The 22,118-nt window shown below is 36.3% G+C and overlaps 3 protein-coding genes across 4 annotated transcripts in view; 1 reads left to right on the forward strand and 2 right to left on the reverse strand.

Moving 5' to 3' along the window:
* Positions 1–1,625: 1,625 nt before the first annotated feature.
* Positions 1,626–6,441, reverse strand: LOC113505421. Of its 2 annotated transcripts, XM_026888099.1 has the most exons (5): positions 6,182–6,441; positions 5,340–5,817; positions 4,989–5,113; positions 2,152–2,284; positions 1,626–1,756 (listed from the first exon to the last, which is right to left on the reverse strand). In XM_026888099.1, exons 2-5 carry the CDS (start codon positions 5,445–5,447, stop codon positions 1,637–1,639), a joined length of 486 nt encoding a protein of 161 aa, XP_026743900.1. In that variant the 5' UTR covers positions 5,448–5,817; positions 6,182–6,441; the 3' UTR covers positions 1,626–1,636. The 2 variants fall into 2 exon arrangements, with proteins under 2 accessions (XP_026743900.1, XP_026743904.1); XM_026888103.1 differs by having other exon boundaries at positions 4,989–6,441.
* A 2,748-nt stretch (positions 6,442–9,189) lies between these two features.
* Positions 9,190–11,402, forward strand: LOC113505401. The gene has a single exon (XM_026888080.1). It carries the CDS (start codon positions 9,337–9,339, stop codon positions 11,173–11,175), a length of 1,839 nt encoding a protein of 612 aa, XP_026743881.1. The 5' UTR covers positions 9,190–9,336; the 3' UTR covers positions 11,176–11,402.
* A 2,616-nt stretch (positions 11,403–14,018) lies between these two features.
* LOC113505438 (atrial natriuretic peptide receptor 1) overlaps positions 14,019–22,118 on the reverse strand; it is a 51,832-nt gene continuing 43,732 nt past the window's right edge. Inside the window, exons 17-22 of the mRNA XM_026888116.1 lie at positions 16,737–16,926; positions 16,100–16,246; positions 15,257–15,449; positions 14,805–14,957; positions 14,572–14,692; positions 14,019–14,416 (exon numbers count right to left, since the gene is read on the reverse strand). Coding sequence (XP_026743917.1) covers positions 14,145–14,416; positions 14,572–14,692; positions 14,805–14,957; positions 15,257–15,449; positions 16,100–16,246; positions 16,737–16,926 — 1,076 coding nt within the window. The 3' untranslated portion in view covers positions 14,019–14,144. The remainder of the gene's footprint in view (positions 14,417–14,571; positions 14,693–14,804; positions 14,958–15,256; positions 15,450–16,099; positions 16,247–16,736; positions 16,927–22,118) is intronic.

The following is a 22,118-nucleotide window of genomic DNA, read 5'->3' on the forward strand; positions in this document are numbered from 1 at the left end:
TTTTTAGACTAAGGCTTTGTGATGTAGATGTCACTGTGAAATTGAAGTTTTATCAGTTTTTAAGGCAGATGAGAGGAGCCTCGAAAATTCTAGAAGCCTTTCACCAGCCTCTCAAGTCATATTGTTGTCGTTGTAATCGCGAAACTCTGCTCTACGCTATGTAGTGCTCTGTCTGGCATTGGCACTAGATAGTAAGGTTCTAAAATGGACGAAAAAGTTGGTAAGCAGCGAATTTAAAACATTTTCTAAAGAACGAAACTCGTTTACTTAATTTACTTTAAGATTAAGATTGGTATTAAGAAAATTCGATGCTGAAATAAAATTTGAAACATTAAACCAAAATTGGCTATAAAGCAGGTTTAATTTAATAAATCGGGTTCTGGCAAGTTCCTTTTTTAACGGCCAACTTTATGACGACAACTACAGGGGCCATTTGAATTTGGAAGCAGCATTAAAAATAAAACGTGTAACGGTTCCTGTCTATGTTACATTATTTTTTTTATTTTTTCTTGACAGAGTAAAGGGAAACACGAGTGCAAATTATGAGGGCATTTAAGTTACATTTTTATCACCTGATTATCAAAGATTCTGTGTCAGACTAGAAAGGACTAGACTGTGAAACCAGTATGAACAAAGAGGGGAGATCAACAGCAATCAATATTTTGATTCAAAAAGATTATAAAAGATTTTTCTTGTTAGCCTTACGTGAGTTTACCTATTCAACTTCGGTCTTCAGATACTTACTTCAAGGCCACGATGGACTCCAGCCTCTGGCATCACATGCACCACTTTCAGTGTCATAGTTACTGAGTCCGATAGAGGAGATTTTGATGCATAACTGGCCTCGACCGAGACATCAGCTCGTAAGGAACTTGGATTGCTTTTGTCTCTTTCAATCCTGAGAAAACGGGTAAAACATTAAAGAAATACGGAATTTTTTCAATCAATAAATCGTGGGCTATGTACCGTCAACAACAAGAATCCATGAGGATTATCAGATTCACAGGATTACTAAATAAGTAAGACAAACTAGATCCCAATCTAATAACTATAACTCAATATTGGGACTAGTACAAAGTAGCTTACATAACAGAATGCAACCAGAAACATGCTAAACACCAATATTATAGACGTTCGTAAACGTCTTTAATAAAAATGTAAACGACTTTCGGTCCTGACTTTTTCGGGACTGACCTGGCTTTATCGAAAGCATTATTTGTATTACCCGTAAATTACCTATTCATGAAATTAAAAAAAAAACACTGTCAAAAAGGTAAAATTGCGCTATCCAATTCAAATAGATTTATTTATCATTATGGTTCAGAAAACTAATAACCTCCCGAGTCGTCTGTGAAGTAACTAGGCTGTGATTAACGCTTTTGTTTAGTTTTCAATTTAGTGGAAACTTAGAGTTCATTTTGAAAAGTTGTTCGCTTTCGTCTCTGGCTGGCTTGCTTTCCGACTTTAACGTCCGCATAGACAGTAACAAAAGACTATCAAATTTTATGCCAGGATTTTGTAATGACAAGTGGAAAAATGGTGCACATTTTTTTTTTAATCTTGTTTTTAATGGACTTTTATTGCCAACCATGTAATTGAGAAAGTATTATGTTTTTTTATTATTATGTTTCACAACTTACCGTATTTTTATAAGTAACGTTCGTAGATACACAGTTTTAGTTATATTACTCGTAGTTGCAAGGTAGTTGTCAATTATGAAGTATCGCCTAAACTTGCTTGACAGCCATGTTCCTTTCTGTAAACGTAAGAAGTTTTCAGTAAGAGATTTCACCATTAAAAATGACAATTAAATGTCTATCTTGCTTCTATGAGTCTACATATATTTAATCAATGATTAATGAGATCCAACAGACAAACTACATATGTAGAATTTTTTTCGGATATTGTATCACCTTTAATATTTTAAACATGTGCCTTTGTATACATAAATATAGAAATTGGCAACGAAACCTGCGGTCTATCTTGATTCAGTTCTCGTTTTGCTCTTGAAAATGTACTAATATGCTACTACTATAAAAGCAATCGTTTTATACTCCACACAAGCTCATCATATGCTGCAAAGGCAAGCAGCAACAAATACAATAAAAATATCATACAACCTTTGATTCCAATGCATTAGCTTGTAAGTACCTGCACACTGTAGCCATTGGATTTCATCGGGTACACCGGTATTTGTACGAGATCTCCGTCTGCATACAAATATGGCGATATTGTCGCGTTCAAATCATTGCTGAGTTGCGACGTGTTAACGGGACAGTCGTGTCTGCAATGCAAGGTACATATTGACTTGTTATTATTGTAAGATTGGTTAATTGCCTTTCAAGTCTGCAATGTATGTTTGAAATTGCAATTTGGAGCGTATATAATGCAAATGCGTATATAAACAAGCTAACAGTGAATAGATTTCAGCTTTGCTCCCATGTGTGTCGGTTTCGGAGTTATGATTATAGTAAAGTTGACATGGAAATATTATTTTGTTCAACAAGAATTGTTTCTAATCTATTGAGATATTTTTTTAATATTTAATTTTGTGACGGCCGTTTCATATCTTATAGACACATTTATTTCATACATGATCCATTGGTTTCAGAAAACTTGTGAACCTTCCTTATTATTTCAGATAATCTTACGAAAATCGATGTCATAATAAAGAAACAGACTGGTTTGAAACAAAGTTTTGACTGAGACGAAGAGAAGGGTTGCTCTTTGCAAGTTTCGAATCGATCAATCTTCATTATATGAATCGGATACTAGGCCTTTGCATAATACGAATATTAGCTTTTACTCTTGGTTTTTCGGAAGATTATTTTTTTCAGAATAGACTACCTGCCTTGAAATTTAAAATAGAACAATAAAGAAATTAATCTAAATTAGTTGAGCGTTTTTTCCGTTAAATTTGACATAGTTACATTTGCATTTGTAACCCATGGTGGATTAGAAATAAGTCTAGAGTTTATTATCTACATAAAACATAATTTGGTACTAAATAGTACCATAACTCATACTCCTCAAAGAGATTAGGCTTGAGAAGCCAAAGTATACCTACACTCTCCACAAGTTACTCAACAGTCTCACAAAGGAATGATTGTTTATGGTCACATATATTGTGGTAATACCTCCTTTGTCCGACTTGTGATGAAAGTTTAGGTCGTCAGGATTACGATATCTCGATTGTCGAAATGTTCTAAAGTAACTAGAGCGGTCTAAGTACGTATAAAATATACTTAGTTGATTGAAAATTTTGCTGTATCATTTTTTGTTATGCCTTAGCTTTGATAAGGAATGTAGTTAAATAAACATTGGATAATCACACCATTATGCCTATACTTTCTTTCAGTTAATCTACGATAGCTATAAGAGGCATACTAACGGGTTTCGCTAAATCATTCCAGGAATGAACCCTAAAAAGACAAGGAAATGACAAACAAAAATACGGCCGTTACTTCCCATAATTCCGTCAATTCTGATTGACTAAGTCCTCATACATCACTATTAAGTAGATGAGGATATAGAGGCGAGTTGTAAACATCCGCGTTGCTTGGACAGTTATCCGGGACTCTCGTAGGGGCCCTCTATGCAGACTCCCAAATCGGAGAAACACATGAGCTTATACATCGTTTCGTTGCGAAGCGGATCAGTCCGCAAACTAAGTGATCAGGAAAAATCCCAAATAGCGTCAGCCGTACAAAACGGCAAATCACGACTTCAGAGCACTGCGGCCGCTAATTAAACAGTAATACCAAAATAAGTAGTAATCATTTGTAATGCAATAAGTAATAATGAAATTTTAACCCTTATTTTTGTTATGCCTAATGCCTAGTGCTTCAAACTAATGTAGAAATCCTTATTTAATTACCACCTAAGTTCACATTTTGAAATGCAATAAACGTATAGAAGCCCCAAACGGATCTTCCGTGCGGGAACAGTTTGAGCCGGATAGCTGTGCAACCAGCCTTATCACGTTGTAACACTATAATTATTTGTTTTCTACACATTCGAGCATTCCGCGACGTCTCACTGTAAGAAAAACAAAACACGGCTTGTTTCATCATTGGCCTAGCCTTATCCCAACTATGTTGGGGTCGGCTACCAGTCTAACCGGTTTCAGCAAAGTACCAGTGTTTTACAAGGAGCGACTGCCTATCTGACCTCCTCAACCCAGTTACCTAGGCAACACGATAAACTGGTTGTCAGACTTTTCAAGTTTCTGACTACCTGTATCGACTGTCCAAGATGTAGGAATAACAGCTGGGACCCACAATTTAACGTGCCTTCCGAAACACGGAGGAACTCGTTATGACAAAGATGGTCACCCATCTACGGACCAACCGCGTCAAGCATAGCTTAACCTGTGATCGTTTCACTTATGCGGTTATAGCTTAGCCTCGAGCTCCTCTTGTTTATCTGTTCTTTTAATCAAATTATTTATTGGCCCGCACGTGTTGTTTGATGCTACAGTACCAAAGTATCACGGTAAAAAAAATCATACTGCAACTCGAAAACTTTTGTTCAAACATTATTTTACGTCTTAGAATCATTTCGATTTCCTAACAAAGTTGAAGTAATTTCCTGATCAGAAAGTCGTAAAATATTCAACTTTCATAACAATCCTGTCTGTTCGTAATTTCATTAAATTAAAGTAAGAGAAATTTTACTTTGTTCTGTCTTTTTATTTCGAAATAGCTGAGTAATTAAGGTCAGAGGAAGAATAGCTGGCAGTAAAATTTTAATTTACTTTATAATCAAAAGTTTTAGAAACTAAAAATGTTTTTTAAACTTAGAACACTTTATTATTTCAGCAGGGCATAGACTACGTTTTAAAGTTGCTTACTACATGAGACAAAGTGACGTCTCAGTTACAAAACTGCAAGAAAAAAAAAAAACTACTCCCGCACTAAGGAAATTAATTCTGGTGTCGCGAGGGTTTATGTTCTATCAATTACGCTCAAGTCTATACAGGCACTTACGTAAAATCACGACCAATCCTTATTTCAATAGGCAGGCGGCATGGAGAGCTCTTTTGCGTTGTGTCTTTAAAAAACTTAACTTCTCCATTAGGCATGTAAACAGCTGCAGCAATCAATAAATAATCCTAAAAAGTATAAGATCACAAAAAAATACTTTCTCTTTAGATATATCAACGAATGATTTAAAGAAGTCAATAATACTAAATAATGAAATTGGGCACCTATAGCATAAGCCATCTAACTTAAATGCAAGATACGTATAACGAATTAAATAAAATGATTTCCAAGATATAGACTTAGAGCAACACGCAGCTATTGTTTAAATTGCTTGTTTGGTCAAAAATTACTTACTTTTTTCCGCGCAAGTACAATCTCCCCTGGATTTTTGTCCTCCAATGTCGATTCGACAGTAAGGCGAGGCAGAACTAGAAATAATAAGATCGGATTTACAACGAACATATTTATTCACCAAAGATTAGTCTTAGAGACCTGTACTATGATATCGTAAGCCGCATTCTTTGTCATTAGGGGAGTGAGATAGCGCGCTACACTGCATACACGTGTCTCACTTTTAAAACTGTAGTAGTAGTACCTTTAAAATCTCATAGTAAGCAGTCGAAGAGGCTTCATCAAACATCTTAAAAGTTCCTGAATAATTTACAATGTGATTAAGAACTGTATCAAACTTGTAATCTCGCGGGAGTCTCCTACCTTTCGGGGTCGCTAAGTTGGACTGTATCCAAAGCCTACAGGGGCCGGCTGGGTCGGTGCTGTAGAAATTCCTCACGCATTCATTAGCTAAAGTGTGGCAGGATCGTCCATTGTTTTGCTGTAATAAAATACCATATTTTAATGGCTAATCCGTACTGTATTACAAATATGTTCATAAAATGTTGGTTCCTTTCTAAAATGTTCTCGTATTCTATGTTTTATTACATGATTGAATTCTGACCACAAATAAGAAAAACTATTCCTATGGCCCTTCGCAGGACACTTAGCTACCCGTAATAACTTGGTTAGCAAAATCCCGGGATGCCAAGGATGAGATGTAGAAATAGGATATATGTGAATTGCAAGATGCAGAAGAAACAGGCACAAACAAAGCATAGGTCTTATGCTCAGCAGTGGCTTAGTTAAGGCTCATCATGTTGATGAAGGAGTTAAGTACATGTTGCAAAGAAAGCTTCTCTTACCATACACAAATACTCATGTTTAACAACATCCAACAAGGCCAAAGGATGAAGGCTCCCCTCCTCATACTTCGGTCTGGCATTCACATAGTTCTTCGGTATACAGATGCCTCTGACTATGATCTGATTCTTGTTGCATGTACAGGCTTCGCATTTCGTACAAACATTGTTAACAGCTTTGTATCCTCTCGCACATTTGACGCACTGCATCTCTTTCAGAGGAGAGCCGTCGATGTTTTGAGTTACTATAAACAAGAAGAAACTAAGGTCAAATTTAACATTAGAATTAATGTTAAATTTAATAATAATAAATGTCTATCTTTCGACTTTACCAACTACTGTCACATTTAATTATAAGATATTTTTTTACAAAATTATAATATGGATCCGTTAAGCCGGCATCAGGCAAGATTAGATTAGAATATTCTTTATTGTACACAATGGAACTACAGCAGTTACTCTTAATATATAGGTACAGCCAGTGAGTTAGATGCAAAACTTTTACATAATCTTTGAGATAACAAAGGGATGGAGGATTGTCATAAAAAAAACTAACACTCACATAACAAGAGGTATTATTTACATCGGCAAAAGGGTCTTTGCTTGTGACCTGTGTTCAACATAAGGCTCTTAAAGTATTACGTTTCTTCATGTGACAGTAAACAGAAGAAAGGAAAAATAGGGTACGTGTAAGAGTATACTCCTTGCCGTTGTAAAATGGTAGCTACGATGTATATGACAATAGGGTTACAAATATTTGTAACCGACTGCTTCTAAGAGCAAATTTTGAATGGCCGACTTTACGGTACAGCGATTGTACATACCTTTAAATGCTTTTTGCCTTTAAATGAAAATTTATATAGTTTTTTTAAGAATTATCGTTCTACTCTGTGTAATCTGCTATCTCACTTATACAACGACTACAGTCTCGATATAAGAGCTTGTAATAAGTGTTCTAAGGGCAGACGACCATGACCGTGAATTAAGAAGCAAGCAATAACAATTTAATTCTACCTATCGAGTTATCTCATAAACTACTGTTTTTTTTTTAAATATTGCATGAACGAAAGCTTGAGGCTACGAAATTAAACAAGGGAGCTAAATAGGTTTTTACTTTTTAACCAAATTTTTGCAGAGTTCAATAGAATTATGACATGTATTTTCAGTACTAAAGTACTTGCAGTTGTGGAAGTGCGATAACGCTCTGCGTTGTGTAGTTCGCTGTCTCTTTCTCACAAAGTCACAGCTCTGCTCTAAAAGCTCACCTTTATGATTAATATTTACCTGTAACATAATCAGCCGGACATTTCCTACAGGCGATCCTGCCTGATACGTTCTGGCAGCGGCGAGGGACGCACGTGCTGCCATCTGTCGATACCACTTCAGTGGTGTTGCACGGTCTGCAGCGATTGTTCCCAGACGGCACACTGAGCTCCGCGCATGAACAACCGAAACCTGAAAAAGTATTTATTGAGTAATTTAATATTTTTATTCTAATACCAGCCTATACATATCCCACTGCTGGGCAGAGATGTTCGCCCATACAGAAGAACATTGTTCATCATGTTACTGCAGGTTGGCGATTTATGATTTAAATATTTAAGGAATCCAGGTTTTTTACGATTTTTTCCTCACAGTTTTTCAGTGGTGTTTTAAAATAATTAAAAAATGAGGTAAAACTTTATTCGGATTCGGGAACGAACCTGCACCTCATGCATACAAATCCATTCATAAAACCGCAAGGCCACACTGAAATTCCACACTTGCATTAATTAAACAAACATTCTTTCATTTCATTTCATTTCATTTTATTCGAATTGCTATCTCTACATTTATCCAAGGTTGGATAAATGTAGACTTTTTTCATGGACACCATCAAAATTTTAATTTCACAATACAATACAAGTTCTTCATGAGAACGCCGGTATAGGCCATTTAATGCTTCCAAATTGCTATAATATTAGTTGACATCCCCTGATGAAAAACAACAAGTAGTTTACTACAATTTGTCGAAAACTTACCGTCTATAGAGGTGACCATGGAAGCATTAGCAGGACAAGTCACACAGGCAAGTGCACTGGCCTCATAATACTGGCCTGTCTGGCAACTGCCTGGCAAGTCGAATTTCTTTGCACTGACCAGCATAAGTAGAGCTAAGCACTGATAAATACTATAACATAATACACACACACGCATATTGACAAACACTTGTAAAGATACTAAAAGATTTTCTAAAAATAATTTTGGAAGTATATTATGACAATTATTACGTCAGAATTATTTATTGTCCCATTAAAATTAATTGCTTATATTTCTGTTCTAATTTTGGGTTGGTAAATGGCACATGTCACTTGATCTTAGCCTATCATTATAATAAATTAGGAAGGAACACAAATTGCCGATGCTGTTTTGTTTACGAGTAATGTTGTTTGGGCGTTGCCATGGCAGCGGATACGCAAGCGCGGCAGACGTAATCGGCTTAAGTTAAAACGTGATACCTAAAAGTATATCTATAGCATTATTTCTCTTGTTATATTCGAGATATAATAATGTAGTTTCTACTCTACAGTTAAGATAATGGTTTAAATTATTGCAACACTCGTACAATTTAAACCTCAGTATGATTTGTTTCGATTCTCTTTACTGGTAATAGTAAATTTAATATATCTTTCAATTAATTATTTATTGACATAATACACATAAAAACCAATAACTTATAATATCTTACATCATAGAAGGTAGACTTGTTAATCTATTTTCAGTAAGTACATCTTTTAAAAGTAAGATATGCATTGCACGCATAAATCAGTTTCAAAATCTATATATATAAAATTACCCTACGTTATGATTCAGATCCCATTTAAATTAAACTATCATCCATCTATTTTCTATGTCAATCTTTTGTCCGTGAATGACATTCCAAATCATGATTTATGACGATTTCGACATGAGTCTAAAAAATGCATTAACCGTGCACATCTATCAAATCCAGATCCATAGACCGAACATTTAATGTCATCGCTACATTTAAAACAAAAGATGATTTATTACCTTTGAGATCCAGCGAAACCCAAAGAAAATAGTCTATTTAATTCAGATAGTCTGGTGAACTTTTGATTAGAAATGTTATATCAAAGCCTCGCGTCTCACCTTTCAATATGTTGAGAAAATTCTTAAAGATTTTTATGTCTATTAATACAGTCTTGTGTTTCAATATTAGTTTGAAAAAAGACGATATAATAAGCTGTGCGATCGGCGTAGCAAATAATAACTTCAATTTTCGGAAACCAACTGTCGTATTGCACTCGGGCGTCGACGATCAGCTTGTTACTGATTTTCTCATTGCTTATAAAGGTGCCGTCACAATTAATACAATAGAGAATGGGCCAGCGAAGCAAGTAGTAATCATAGCGGAAAATTACCAGCACTTCATCAAGTTACTGGGGAGAGTGAAGATAGATGTCAGAGGAAGAAGCCTATTCCATGGTGAAGCGAAATTCTTAGTAGTGCTGAATGCCAATCGGAAGAAAATCGAGAACATCAATGAATTTCTGTGGAGCTATGACGTCATAGATGTGGTAATCATAACTAAAGATAAAAAGGATCGCATTGCTTTGTATACATACTTCCCCTACAAAAGCCACCTGAACTGTCAGAACACAGAACCAGTATTAATAAGCTATTGGCAAGAAGAAATGACGTATGTAAAAATGTATCCAGATAAAATGCGTAACATGCACGAGTGTCCTCTGTATATATCAACGAATAAAATCTATTCGCAAGGGGTCGAGAGGAAGATACCGCTACACGCCATACAAAAACAAATAGTCAGGCTCCTCAGAGACATCATGAATTTCACTCCTATAGTGTCAGCGAAAGACTATGTCAGTATCGATTCGGATAGAGCGAAAAACTGGTCTGATTCTTTGAACGACGTTATCATGGGATTCGCAAATATTTCAACTTGTACTATACCTTTGGGGGTGGATAGGTTAGGGTTGTTAGATTACTCGATGCCGTACTTTAGGATCCGTATAGCCTGGCTGGCGCCACCAGTAGCTCCAGGACCGGTGTGGTGGCGACTACTTTCTCCGCTGAACGGCTATCTGTGGCTTATCTTATTAGTGGTCACCTTTCTAGTCATATCCCTTCCTTACATCCTAAAATTACATCGGATTAAAAAGTTTTGCAGAAAATACTTCAAGAATTTCGACAAGGTCCACGGTGCTGCTTTTAGAGTTTGGGGAGCTATGTTAGGACAAACGATTCGAGTCGCACCCAGACGGTTCAGAGATTTTTACATCGTGGGCTTGTGGTTGTGGTTCACATTTGTGGTCCGAAGTGCATATCAAAGCGTGCTTATTGGAGCTCTGAAGACGGATACTATCACCGGTAACTTTGCAAACCTAAAAGAAACAGTGGACAATGGGTATAAGTTTGGAGGGCGAGCAGGCATCTACGCCCATTTTGAATTCGATCCTCTAATAAGAGATGGTTTCGAAATAATTCCTGAGGCAAAGTTCGAAGATTTGTTTCGTGATGTGATCGAGAGTAAAAAGAAGTTTGTGTTAGCCGCTTCATTAGAGTACGCTTATATGTATTGTTTGGCTCAAGGGAAGAAGGAAAATGAGTGTGGACATGTGCTACCAGACTCAATACTCACGGTACCACTGGTGGTGTGGATGAAGATGCACTCGCCTTTCAGTCGGCCGTTAAATAATTGGTTACCGCGGATGATAGAAAGCGGTCTATTAGAAAAAGATGCGATAGGGAAAACTAGCTACGTTTCCATGGTTACTTCATCCACAGACCCTACAGCTCTGACCTGGCACCAGATGGTCAGCTGCTTTCTTTGCCTCAGTTTTGGTTCAGCCATTTCTATAACAGTATTTTTATTGGAGATTTTGAGGAAGAAATCTTCGAGGTACACAATAGTGAAGAAAAGCTTAGTAGACGGATTGGAGCGGGATCGCGAATTCTTCACTTATAAAGAGTAATTAATTTTGCTTTATTATCTCAGTTGTTTGCAGTGCCATTAAGCTTAAGTAGGATAACTTAGGTTGAGATTACGTACACTAGTTCAACAGTTAGGTCAGTCAGGTCACACTCGCCGAGTATTAACCTCATTCACATTTTCTTTCAGCACAAACAAGGTCATTTAGCCATATTTATATCTCTAATAATAAAATAAAACCACAAAATATTTTTCGTATTTTATTTATCATCAAACATAGAAAATAATTGTCATATTTCACATTTAATTGACATAAAATAAATAAAAGCATTTTATATTCTCTTATAATTCAACATTCATATAAAAATAGACATTCAGGGATAACGTGACTCCGTTATGCTAGGATAGGATTAGTATACTACAGTAGGTACTACGTGTTACTAGACTAATTGGCACTACAGATCACATGAAGAATAAAAGCCCTCTTAAACTATAGAGTTTTTATCTGCCAATAATTGCACCGAATTGCAAAAACATTGTGGAAGAGAGACGGCACTCTATGCCATGTAGAGCACTGTTCCGCTTGCACAGCGGGGCTTGAAGGATTGCAAGCAGCGCTCGGCGCTAAACTGTTGGTTCACATTATTCGTTAGTTTTTTTGCACTCTAATAAGCCGATTGTATTTATGTAGTCTGTAAGGGCTAAAGTGCATAAGTAAAGCGAGTCCACACAGTGAAATAAGTTCTTAAAATTTATGAGATCTAGCCTAAAACATTTTTAATTATTTAGAAAACGTGACGATATATTTTGCAGCTTATCGAAATAAAGGCGATATTTCGATGAGATCTTCTCATCTCGATAAGTATTTTTTTTAATAGTTATGTTGGAGAATAAAGAGTCAGAGTTTTGGAACTAAATACTAGTGACAAGATGATTACAATACATATTATATTACATGTCACATATTCTATAATTTAAAACATTTCACAATTTAAGTTAGATGCTATCTAACTACAAATTTGAATCCTTTTAAATAAATAATTTACATTCATAATAATTGATTAGGCATAAGTGAAAAATTCATCTAGTTTTCCGTAAGAATCTATACATCAAATGAAAATAATACAAAATAATAATCTTCTACAATGAATAAATACGCATTCAAATATAAAGCATTTCCTAGTTATCTAGAAATGATAATATCTAAGTTAAATGCAGCCATCACATTTGTCAACTGACTATTGAATCAGCGATAAAATCTTTCATTTAAAAAACTAAACGAAAAAGGTTATGTTGGTATTATCATGATGGGGGACCTACCTCCACGTCTTACACTGATGTGGAAGAAAAATGCTGCTCTGAACGTAATAGTATAACTGCAAGGGTCTACAATCACTCCGGTTGAAGACCCTTACTTTTCCTCACAACAATTTATTTCATCCGATGTATTCTGTACCCTACAAAAATCTAGGACCAACCCCCAAAACTACATAAAAAATAACTTTTTAGTTTTGTTTATTCGCCATATTATAATATAGGGAATTAGAGAAGCTCTTATTGCGTAGACTGACATCTACATATTATAATAACTGTTTAATAGTTTCGGTTGGTTTCCCAAAAAAAAACTGTTCCGGCGACTCATAAATGCCACTGAAAAGAGTTCGAATAAATACGGTTCGTTTGACAGCAAAATTTAACTAAACACTGCAAGTTAATTCAGGCAGGCTAAATTGCTTGCAGAAAAGCATGGGAATTCTTGTTCACCATAATAAAAAATACAGTTGTTTTTCCCAAGATTTTACACGTTTATACCATCGTATATCCACATTTACCAGCCAACGAGGCTAACACGTGCAATTTATCACGAAAATGTTTCTTTATTCCCAGAGGAAAACGAGTAAATTACATGTAAATTACAGATAATTTGAAACAAAGGATTATCCTGTCATATTATGAATTTCGAAATAATACAACTTTTATTATCTTTTCGTTTTCTAGGTGAATGTGTCCGTGAATAATCCTATAAATGTACATTAGGAAGTTATAACAAACAAACATAAAAATACTTAAACAAATACATTATTCAGATTCTCATAAACATAAACTAGTTGTAAGCGTCATTTATATAGCCCGCGTTACCGCCATTTGCATTGCCGCCATCTTGTTCGCAGTTTAAATGAAAGTGAAATGCACCAATACATGACAAAATGTCCGCTCGTGTCAAATGCAAATACTCTCGTTAAACACTCAGTGAGCAACGAAAGCTTGTAAAATGTAAATGTTATCACTGTCAAGGCATTAAGTAGTGGAAAGCGGATAAAACGTTCATAAAATTAGCATTTGAGTTACGCTGCCGCTGTATCTAGTTCACCCATCACTTACTTTATGTTTATTAAAGTTTCTGTAATGGATATTGTTTGTGTTAAACATATATTGTTTTAACTGATTCTACAGAAAGTAGTTGTGCATTTTGCGTTCTGTAATACGGCGTGAACCAGTTGAAATTATGAGGTGATTAGGAATATTTAATGTACTGAAAACCAGTTATACTGTGGTTCTGGTCCCGTAGTATTTAGGTGTGAAGTTTGTTTATGAAGATATCTAATTGTTCACTTCAATATTTAAGAAATTAATATATTATATGCAAGGATTTAAATCGTAAGAGCTTTGTAAAGCTTTATAAGTATTTGAGAAAAAAATATACTTTCACAGATTGCTTTATGAAAATAAAATTATGTGACATTCACTTATTTATATTAAGACTTCATAACGCAAAGATATATAAATATTTATACATGATAGATAAATTTTATTTATACATGCTTACATACAAAGCATATAAGCAAAGTATAAAATATTAGCAAATAAAAGTAAAGTAAAGTTCATGTAAAAGTCACCTGCATCTTCTGCAATATTATCTACTCATAAAGCCACTATAGTTGAGTTATGCAAAAGATAACTCACAATACATATTGTATCAATAGCCTCCACCTAAAACGTCCAGATTCGTTCTCAGGTGGCCAATATAGGTGGTTCAGTGACCAGAAACGGTACTTGCAAGGACAGTGCCGGTTGGGGCAAAGCGGGGAAGAGTATTGGGTATTGCGGAGGTGGTTGCTGGCCTTGAGTCGGTGGCCTCGCTTCAGGCTCCGAGCAGTGCAGCAGCCAGTGGGTAAGCATCCTCCCGCGACCCTTGAGTTCGACCTCCCCACGTCGCTCCACTACAAAGGTACCCCATTGTTCTAGCAGCGCTCGAGAGTTCTCGCTTAAATGGATGCGAAGAGCTGCAATTGAAAAAGGTTTTAACTGTGTCCAGTTTTCTTTGAGGTCTATGACGTATATGATATTGGTTATAATAATGATCGTGGTAGCAAATACTATTGATACCACTTTTTCTTATGGTTTGAAAACCTTCTTTGAATGATATTAATATACTTACGCTGCCCAGTTGACTCCATACGGCTAGCCGTGTTGACGGTATCTCCAAAGAGGCAGTAGTGTGGCATTTTAACCCCCACCACGCCGGCACATACGGGACCGGAATGTACTCCAATGCGGACCTATATAATAAATAATACGACAACAACTAGATTTTAGTCTTGCCCTTAAAGGATTGCTAACTTAAAAAACTGATGTCAAGTTTGAAATATTATTTTTTATGCGGATTCATACCTCCAATCTGTGAGTAGGTCGATGTCTGACCACGAACCCCCTGACCGCCTCCACGATGGCGAGAGCCATCAGACAGATCTCCCGCGCGTGCAAGTCACCATTCCTCTCCGGGAGACCAGATACCACCATATAAGCGTCTCCTATAGTTTCCACCTTATCGAAAATAAACTCAATTTAAACTTCAATTATATGTCCAAATACGTAAGAGAAATAGGTAGAGGAAATTAGTTTCAATGCTTTTAGAAATTCTACTTATTCCACAAGCTTAAACCCAAAATCATAAATAAATTAAATAAGCAAATAATTATTTCCCAGTATCCAAAACATTATAATGTATGTAACCATAAAATACATAATAATATGACAAAAAAAATGTAAATACGAGTATAAATCACTTGAAAATCTTGACCCTATTTCAAACACTCCAATTTCATTTGACTTATTCAACCAACCTTATAAACATCATAGAAGCCTATAATCCTATCGAAGGTGCTGTACAGGTCATTGAGCAGGTCCACGACCTGAATGGGCGTGGAGGCGGCGCACAGCTCGGTGAAGCCCACGATGTCGCTGAAGTACACCGTCACGCACTCGAAGCTCTCCGGCTGCACCACCTCCCCAGCCATCAACTGTTGAGCCACTGGTCTGGGTGGGCATGATACGTAAGAGATTAATGCGCCTTCCACACGTATATGGTGGACAGTTTTGCACCCGCTTATGCTTAAGAAAAGACTCAATATGAACATTTGTATCACATGGCATAGTTATGGGGTTTGGGCCAATACCGACTCCAGGCAGTGTAAGTGTAAATAAAAATAGTGTCAAGAGTACACGTAATTGCGTTAGGTCTCCTTTGGGTGTATATTTTTTTGTTATTTTCTACATCTTGGCATAAGACCTAAACCTTGTTGACTGTCATGTCGAGTGAAATGTGCAGATAAATTCATATTCTAGAACATCAATAATCTAAGTGTCGTTCCGGAATATGGCCTTGATAACGTGATAAACGCTCACGGTACTAAAAACACAGTGTAGGATATAAAATTAATGCCCTAAGTACTTACTCCGCATTTATGTAAAGAAAGGTTAAAACTTCGTCGCCATATTGCGTACCTGAATTCATTAAAATGGAATCATAAACAATTTTGCGTCGTCAAACATTGCCGAAATAAACATATAATATAAAGTGTTAGGAAGGAGAATTCATTGACTACTAACTCTCTAACCACCTATAAGACAAAAAATGAAGCTGATATTTTTGCCTCCATTTTCTTATTATGTAGGTAATTACTTACCTAGGTAGAACTTGATACAACAGTTCTTCAGATCTTCGTTTCTCCAGCGACAGTTGTTCAGTTTTCTCCTCGACTAAAGACTCCAAGTTGTTCGCATATTGTTCCATACGACGAAGCAGGTCGTCCATCAGGTTATCACAGTAGCCTCTAAACAACACATTCATAAAGGGCTTTAGTAAGAAAACATCTGTGTCAACCGATTTTACACCTTATACCTTGAAGTCCATGGTTTCAATTACGAGAACGCACCACGAAATTTATTTTTTAGTTCCTTTATAAAGTTGCTGTAACTTATGTGGCCATATTTCCTGTTTCCTGTCGAAATAATTGACATAATGCATGAAGTTTATCCCTTATCATGGCGAAAATTTTGGAGAACTTGGCTAATTTATTTTACGGTCATATATTCCATAAATCGTTTCAAAAATGAGTTGGTTTTCTTCTAAAAACGTGGTCATGCAACGACTGCCATTTTATCCGATATTTTCTAAATATATCACTAAATAAATAAAAAACGGAAATTATATTTATTGTTGCTGGACGAAGTCCTGAGAAATCATTTGCCAGTTCACAGTTGATATCTTATGTTTTCTATCAAGCTATAATTTATATAACTCGTCTTTCTCTAAACTCTTACTTGATATAATTAGCGTTGATGGTATCGAAGCTAGGCCTGTCATCAGCCGCCTCAGCCCAGCACCTGGCGGCCAGCTCGAGCAGCTCCACAGCCGCGCCACCCCCACTCCCCGCCGCCGCACCCACCTCACTCACCCCCACCACCGGCCGGAATGGGGGGGATTCACGGGCGCACACCCGGATTACTATCTCTAAAGCCGTAAAACATAACTTTATATGACGTCCTAAAGAAATGACTGTTTCAGTTATGGAAGAGTGATGCGCTACGCCGTAGATAGCGCACTACGCAGCGTAGAGTTTACGCCGCGTAGTAAGTTATCTTTTACGAAGTGGTTATTATTATATCAGATATATCACTCAGAAGGTGTGAACACAAATTTTTGTACTGGCGTATAAACAATAATTTTGCCCCCCCCGTCCGACACCGCCGCGAGCGGACGTGTTTAGTAAGCGCTCCGCGTATAAAATTGTTTAAAAGTGCACTTTAGTAAATTATCATTGATTACTTTACGCTATACGAACTATAGACAGTGATAAACAAACGAGTGTATTTTTACCAAATATAAGCTAAAGATATAGTGCCATAAAAGCGAAAAACTAATAAAAAGTCTACGTGTTTACAAGTGCAAAAGTGTTTGTCATTGCCCGGAGCGCGAGTAGTGCGGTAAACCAGTTGTCAAAGACAAAGAAAGGTCACACTGTTCACACACTACGCGGCGTCCTGCGAATAGTTCAACATTTCGACCGCTTCTAACGTGTAACCGTGGTCGAGTGGCAGAGACGCCCGACAGCGATTTCGTCGCCGTGCTCGGGCAGGCAGCGGTTCGAATCTCGGCACATGAAGTATCTTTTTGGATGTCGCTGACTATTATTTTATGGCCTTAAAACATTTTCCTAAGCTTTTTTAAAATACTAAAGAAGTTAGGTACTGGTATTTATTTTTACAAGTTTCGCACACAATTCGACTTGTTCTGGCTGTTCTTCATACTTCCATTCTCCAACACCGCTATGTCTACAAGTAGATCTCCATCACGAACACCTACGCCGAGCTCTGCGCCACTTACTGCACCCTCGCTCAATATGCTGCAACTTAGCTTATCGGAACCTAACATTAACGCCGAAAAATCAGAAAAATGTGTTGAATATGACCACCAAAACGTTACACAAAGAAGTAAACGCAAGTGTTTGGAGTCAGGAACTGCTCAGGAGAGTGAAATATCAATTTTTATGTCAGAAATGAAAACCATGTTTACTGAATTTAAAGAACAGCAAAACAAAAAGATTGAGAAAATTTATGAATCCATTGAGGAGATAAAAACCCAAAACACCAATATTCAATCTACTGTAACTTTTCTTTCTCAGGATTATGACGCATTGAAAACACAAATAAGTCAACTAGAAATGCAACTCGAATCTGAGAGGAAGAACAATTCTATTGTTATAAAAAGCTTGGAAGACAAAATAGAAAAACTTGAAAGAGGCACTAGGTCCGCTTGTGTAGAATTCAAGAACATACCTGTTAATACCCAGGAATCAAAAGAAAAATTGATGGATATTGTTATCAAGACCGGTTCTGTAATCAATGTACAAATACAGCGCCACGAGATTAAAGACGTCTACCGCATAGGTTCCACTGAAAAAAATAACAGGCCGGTGATTATTGAATTTACTACCAACATCTTAAAAGAACAATTTATTCGAATGTATAGAAAATTCAATAAAGACACAAAAAACAGACTGTCGACAGAGCACTTGAAAATAAGCGGTCCACCTAATCCTCTATTTCTATCTGAATATTTAACTCCGAAAATGCGAAGACTGTTCTTTTTGGCCAGAGATTTTGCAAGCAGTAACGAATACCAGTACTGTTGGGTCACAAATGGTAAAATATACCTACGCGAAAAACAAGGATCACCACATATTTTAATTAAAGACGAATTGGATTTCCCTAAAAAATGACTAGAATATTCTACTTCATATCCCTTTATTTCAATGTTGTTTATCGCCTCTAGTTATATTTTGTTTATTATAAAGCATATTGTAATTCAACTTAAAACAAAGGTAAATGCTATAAAATTGTATACTTATAAAATTAACATAAGCAATACCTACAAATCATACAACAATTTGTTACTATATAAAGTGTTAATATTCCTGTACACAAAAACATTATTATACACATTCGAACTAGACCTCATACCACACAACACTGAACACTTACTTGTACACAACTATCACAACACAACACTACACTACGAGAGAAAACACTTATTCATCATAGTAGACTTCTTCCCCAATAAGGCGTTAACATCTGGTTATGCCTTCAAAATAAAAACCACATTTATTGATATCAATCACTATCTTTCCATTGAAATTAATTTATTAAATTATCTTTTTAATCTATATAACAAACATAATGGGTGATACATCAAATATAGTAACTGATCTAGAACAACTTAATGTTTCAGATTCCTATTCATGCTCTCCGGAACAGTGTAATACATATATAAGAACTATAAACACCGGACTAAATATTTTCCACGTAAATATTCGTAGCATAGGTAATATTAGTAATTTTAATAACTTTATAATTATATTAGAGAGAACTAAATTGTATTTTCATGTGATTGTTTTATCTGAATGCTGGTTACAAAAATGTCCCTATCTTCCTGCTATACCAGGTTTTGAGTCCTATGCGTCCAATCATAATAATCAAAATGATGGCGTGGTCGTATATATAAGGTCAGATTTAAAGTTCATCTTAGAAAAACCAATATTCGATGATGCAAACTGTCTCATTGTTAAATTTTCTACAGAACTAGCGTTGATCGCAATATATCGTTCTCCGTCTTTCCGGAATATCCAAAACTTTATTAACAGCTTGGATACTACCCTCCACTCATTAAACTCCTTTAAAAGTATTATTTTATTGGGTGATATTAATATTAACATATCTGCGAATAATAATGACATGCATTCTCATTTTTACCTTGATACACTTGCATCACATGGAATGTTACCAGCTCATCTTTTTCCAACTCGCTGCGATAGCTGCCTGGATCACGCAATTATTAAATCAAAAACGCGCATGATCACCTTGGTTCTAGACTCGTTTGTTACTGACCACGCCCCTTTGATAGTGTCTCTTAACTCACGTATTAAAACTTCAAAATCCGCAACAGTAACTCGTCGTGTGGACTTTGTAGCATGCGTTAACGAACTTGAGAAAATTGATTTTTCACCGATTTTACAATGTTGTGAACCGTCACAAGCTGCTGATGAACTAGTAAATATAATTTCTAATGTTGTCAGTAACAATACACGTAATGATCGCATTCCAAGTAAAAAACGCATACTTAAGCCCTGGATCACTCCAGGGATCTTAAAATGCATACGTCACCGGGATAAATTATATAAGAAAACTAAAAAAGAACCCACCAATGAAGTGACCCGGGTGATCTACTGGCGCTATAAAAAATTCTGCAACAATTTATTAAAAAAACTAAAGCGTGAATATGAGCGGGCCGAATTCAAAAAACACAACAAAAACCCGAAGGCAACATGGAATCTTATAAAAACTATTGCAAATCTTCACACAAATAAATCAAATGCTCATGAACTACTGTCTTTGATGGATGACCCTGAGCTTGCTGTTGACGTTGTTAATGACTTCTTTGTTAATGTAGGAAAGAATCTAGCTTCCAAAATTGATTCGGATCATAATAACTCTGCACGTGTCTTAGACCCCCGCACAATGAGTACCTATCAAAACTCTATGGCTATTTTCGAAACTGATTGCGAGGAAATTGATAAGATTATTGTCGGTTTGAACTCTACGAGTGCAGTTGGATGTGATGGTATTTCTACAGCACTTATTAAAAATGCAAGGCATATTCTCATCCCAGTCATGTGTCACATCTTCAATCTTGTTTTTGCTACAGGGGTTTTCCCCTCGGTGTTCAAGACTGGTTTAGTTTACCCTATATATAAGAGTGGAGCTAGAGACCGTGTCGACAACTATAGGCCAATTTCTGTACTTACTACTTTATCAAAAATTTTAGAAAAAATCATCAATAGTCGGCTCCTCAGTTACTTGCAAGCCCAAAATATTATTGCTGAGAATCAATATGGTTTTAGATCCGGCAAAAGTACTGAAGACGCAGTTTTGGAATTAACAAATACTATAGCTAAAAACCTAAACAATAAACAAAAAACATTGGCAATTTTCCTAGATCTTTCTAAAGCGTTTGACACGGTCTCTATTCCACTCTTACTAAACAAGCTAGAAAGACTTGGAATCAGAGGTTTGCCCCTGAATATTCTCACAAGTTACTTAACAGGTCGTTCTCAGACTACTAAAATAGGAAATTACATAAGTGGACCAAAAAATCTCAGTTACGGTGTTCCGCAAGGTAGCGTACTTGGACCTACCTTATTTTTGATTTACATTAATGATCTCTGCAACCTACCTTTACTAAATTCCAAAATTATAACTTACGCAGATGATACTGCAATAGTAGTACATGGTAATGATTGGTCCGATACGCGTCTTCACGCTGAGTCTGCTCTGCAGGCTACTATGACCTGGTTAAGAAATAATCTGCTGACCCTGAACTTAAATAAAACTAAATTTATGACCTTTTCCCCGCGTATAACATCACAACCGACTAATGCCTACACACTAACAGCTCACATATGTAACCTCAATTCAAACCAGGACTGCAATTGTTCTCAAATTGACCGTACTCATTGCATGAAGTATCTTGGTATTTATATTGATAGTACATTGACTTGGAACGAACATATAAAATCACTGGTGGGTAGAGTACGTAAATTAATATATGTGTTTAAAAACTTGAGAGCTTCTGCTGACTTTTCTACATTGAAAACCGTATACTATGCTCTGGCTCACTCTATCATAACCTATTGTATAACAGCCTGGGGCAGTTCTGGAAAAACCTCATTACTGCGAGTGGAAAGGGCGCAGCGGGCTATTTTAAAAGTTATGACACATAAACCAATACGGTTCCCCACAAGTGAACTCTACGCATTATGTGAGGTACCGAGAGTGAGACACTCATTTGTACTTAGCACCATACTACGCAAACACTCCGAACTGCCCTTCGATGCTGACCTCATTAAACAAGGAAGAAGGTCTATTAGAGTCTGTTCAACCGAGCCAGTCAGCACCTTAGTAGTTAGCCGTCAAAATAAATACCTAAGCCCTATTTTGTACAATCGTGTCAACAAAATATTGAAAATTTATTCCCTTACTCTAAGAGAATGTCGGGTCAAAGTTGATAAATGGCTACATGGTCTAACCTATGAAGAACTAGAAAACTTAGTTAAAATGTAATTATAAAATTTCTTAACACGCAATTCA

This window comes from Trichoplusia ni, chromosome 2 (assembly GCF_003590095.1).
Source record: "Trichoplusia ni isolate ovarian cell line Hi5 chromosome 2, tn1, whole genome shotgun sequence".
In the NCBI taxonomy this organism is placed as follows: Eukaryota; Metazoa; Arthropoda; class Insecta; order Lepidoptera; family Noctuidae; genus Trichoplusia; species Trichoplusia ni.

What these genes read in the sequence shown, in the direction of transcription:
- LOC113505401 (XM_026888080.1), top strand. Translation starts at nt 9,337, where the DNA reads ATGTTGAGAAAATTCTTAAAGATTTTTATGTCTATTAATACAGTCTTG.
- LOC113505421 (XM_026888099.1), bottom strand. Translation starts at nt 5,447, where the DNA reads ATGTTCGTTGTAAATCCGATCTTATTATTTCTAGTTCTGCCTCGCCTT. An exon ending in TTGTACTTGCGCGGAAAAAA is followed by an intron (nt 5,114 to 5,339) that starts GTAAGTAATTTT and finishes TATACTTTTTAG; the next exon opens with GATTATTTATTGATTGCTGC. An exon ending in AGGATTGGTCGTGATTTTAC is followed by an intron (nt 2,285 to 4,988) that starts GTAAGTGCCTGT and finishes CTTGCATTGCAG; the next exon opens with ACACGACTGTCCCGTTAACA.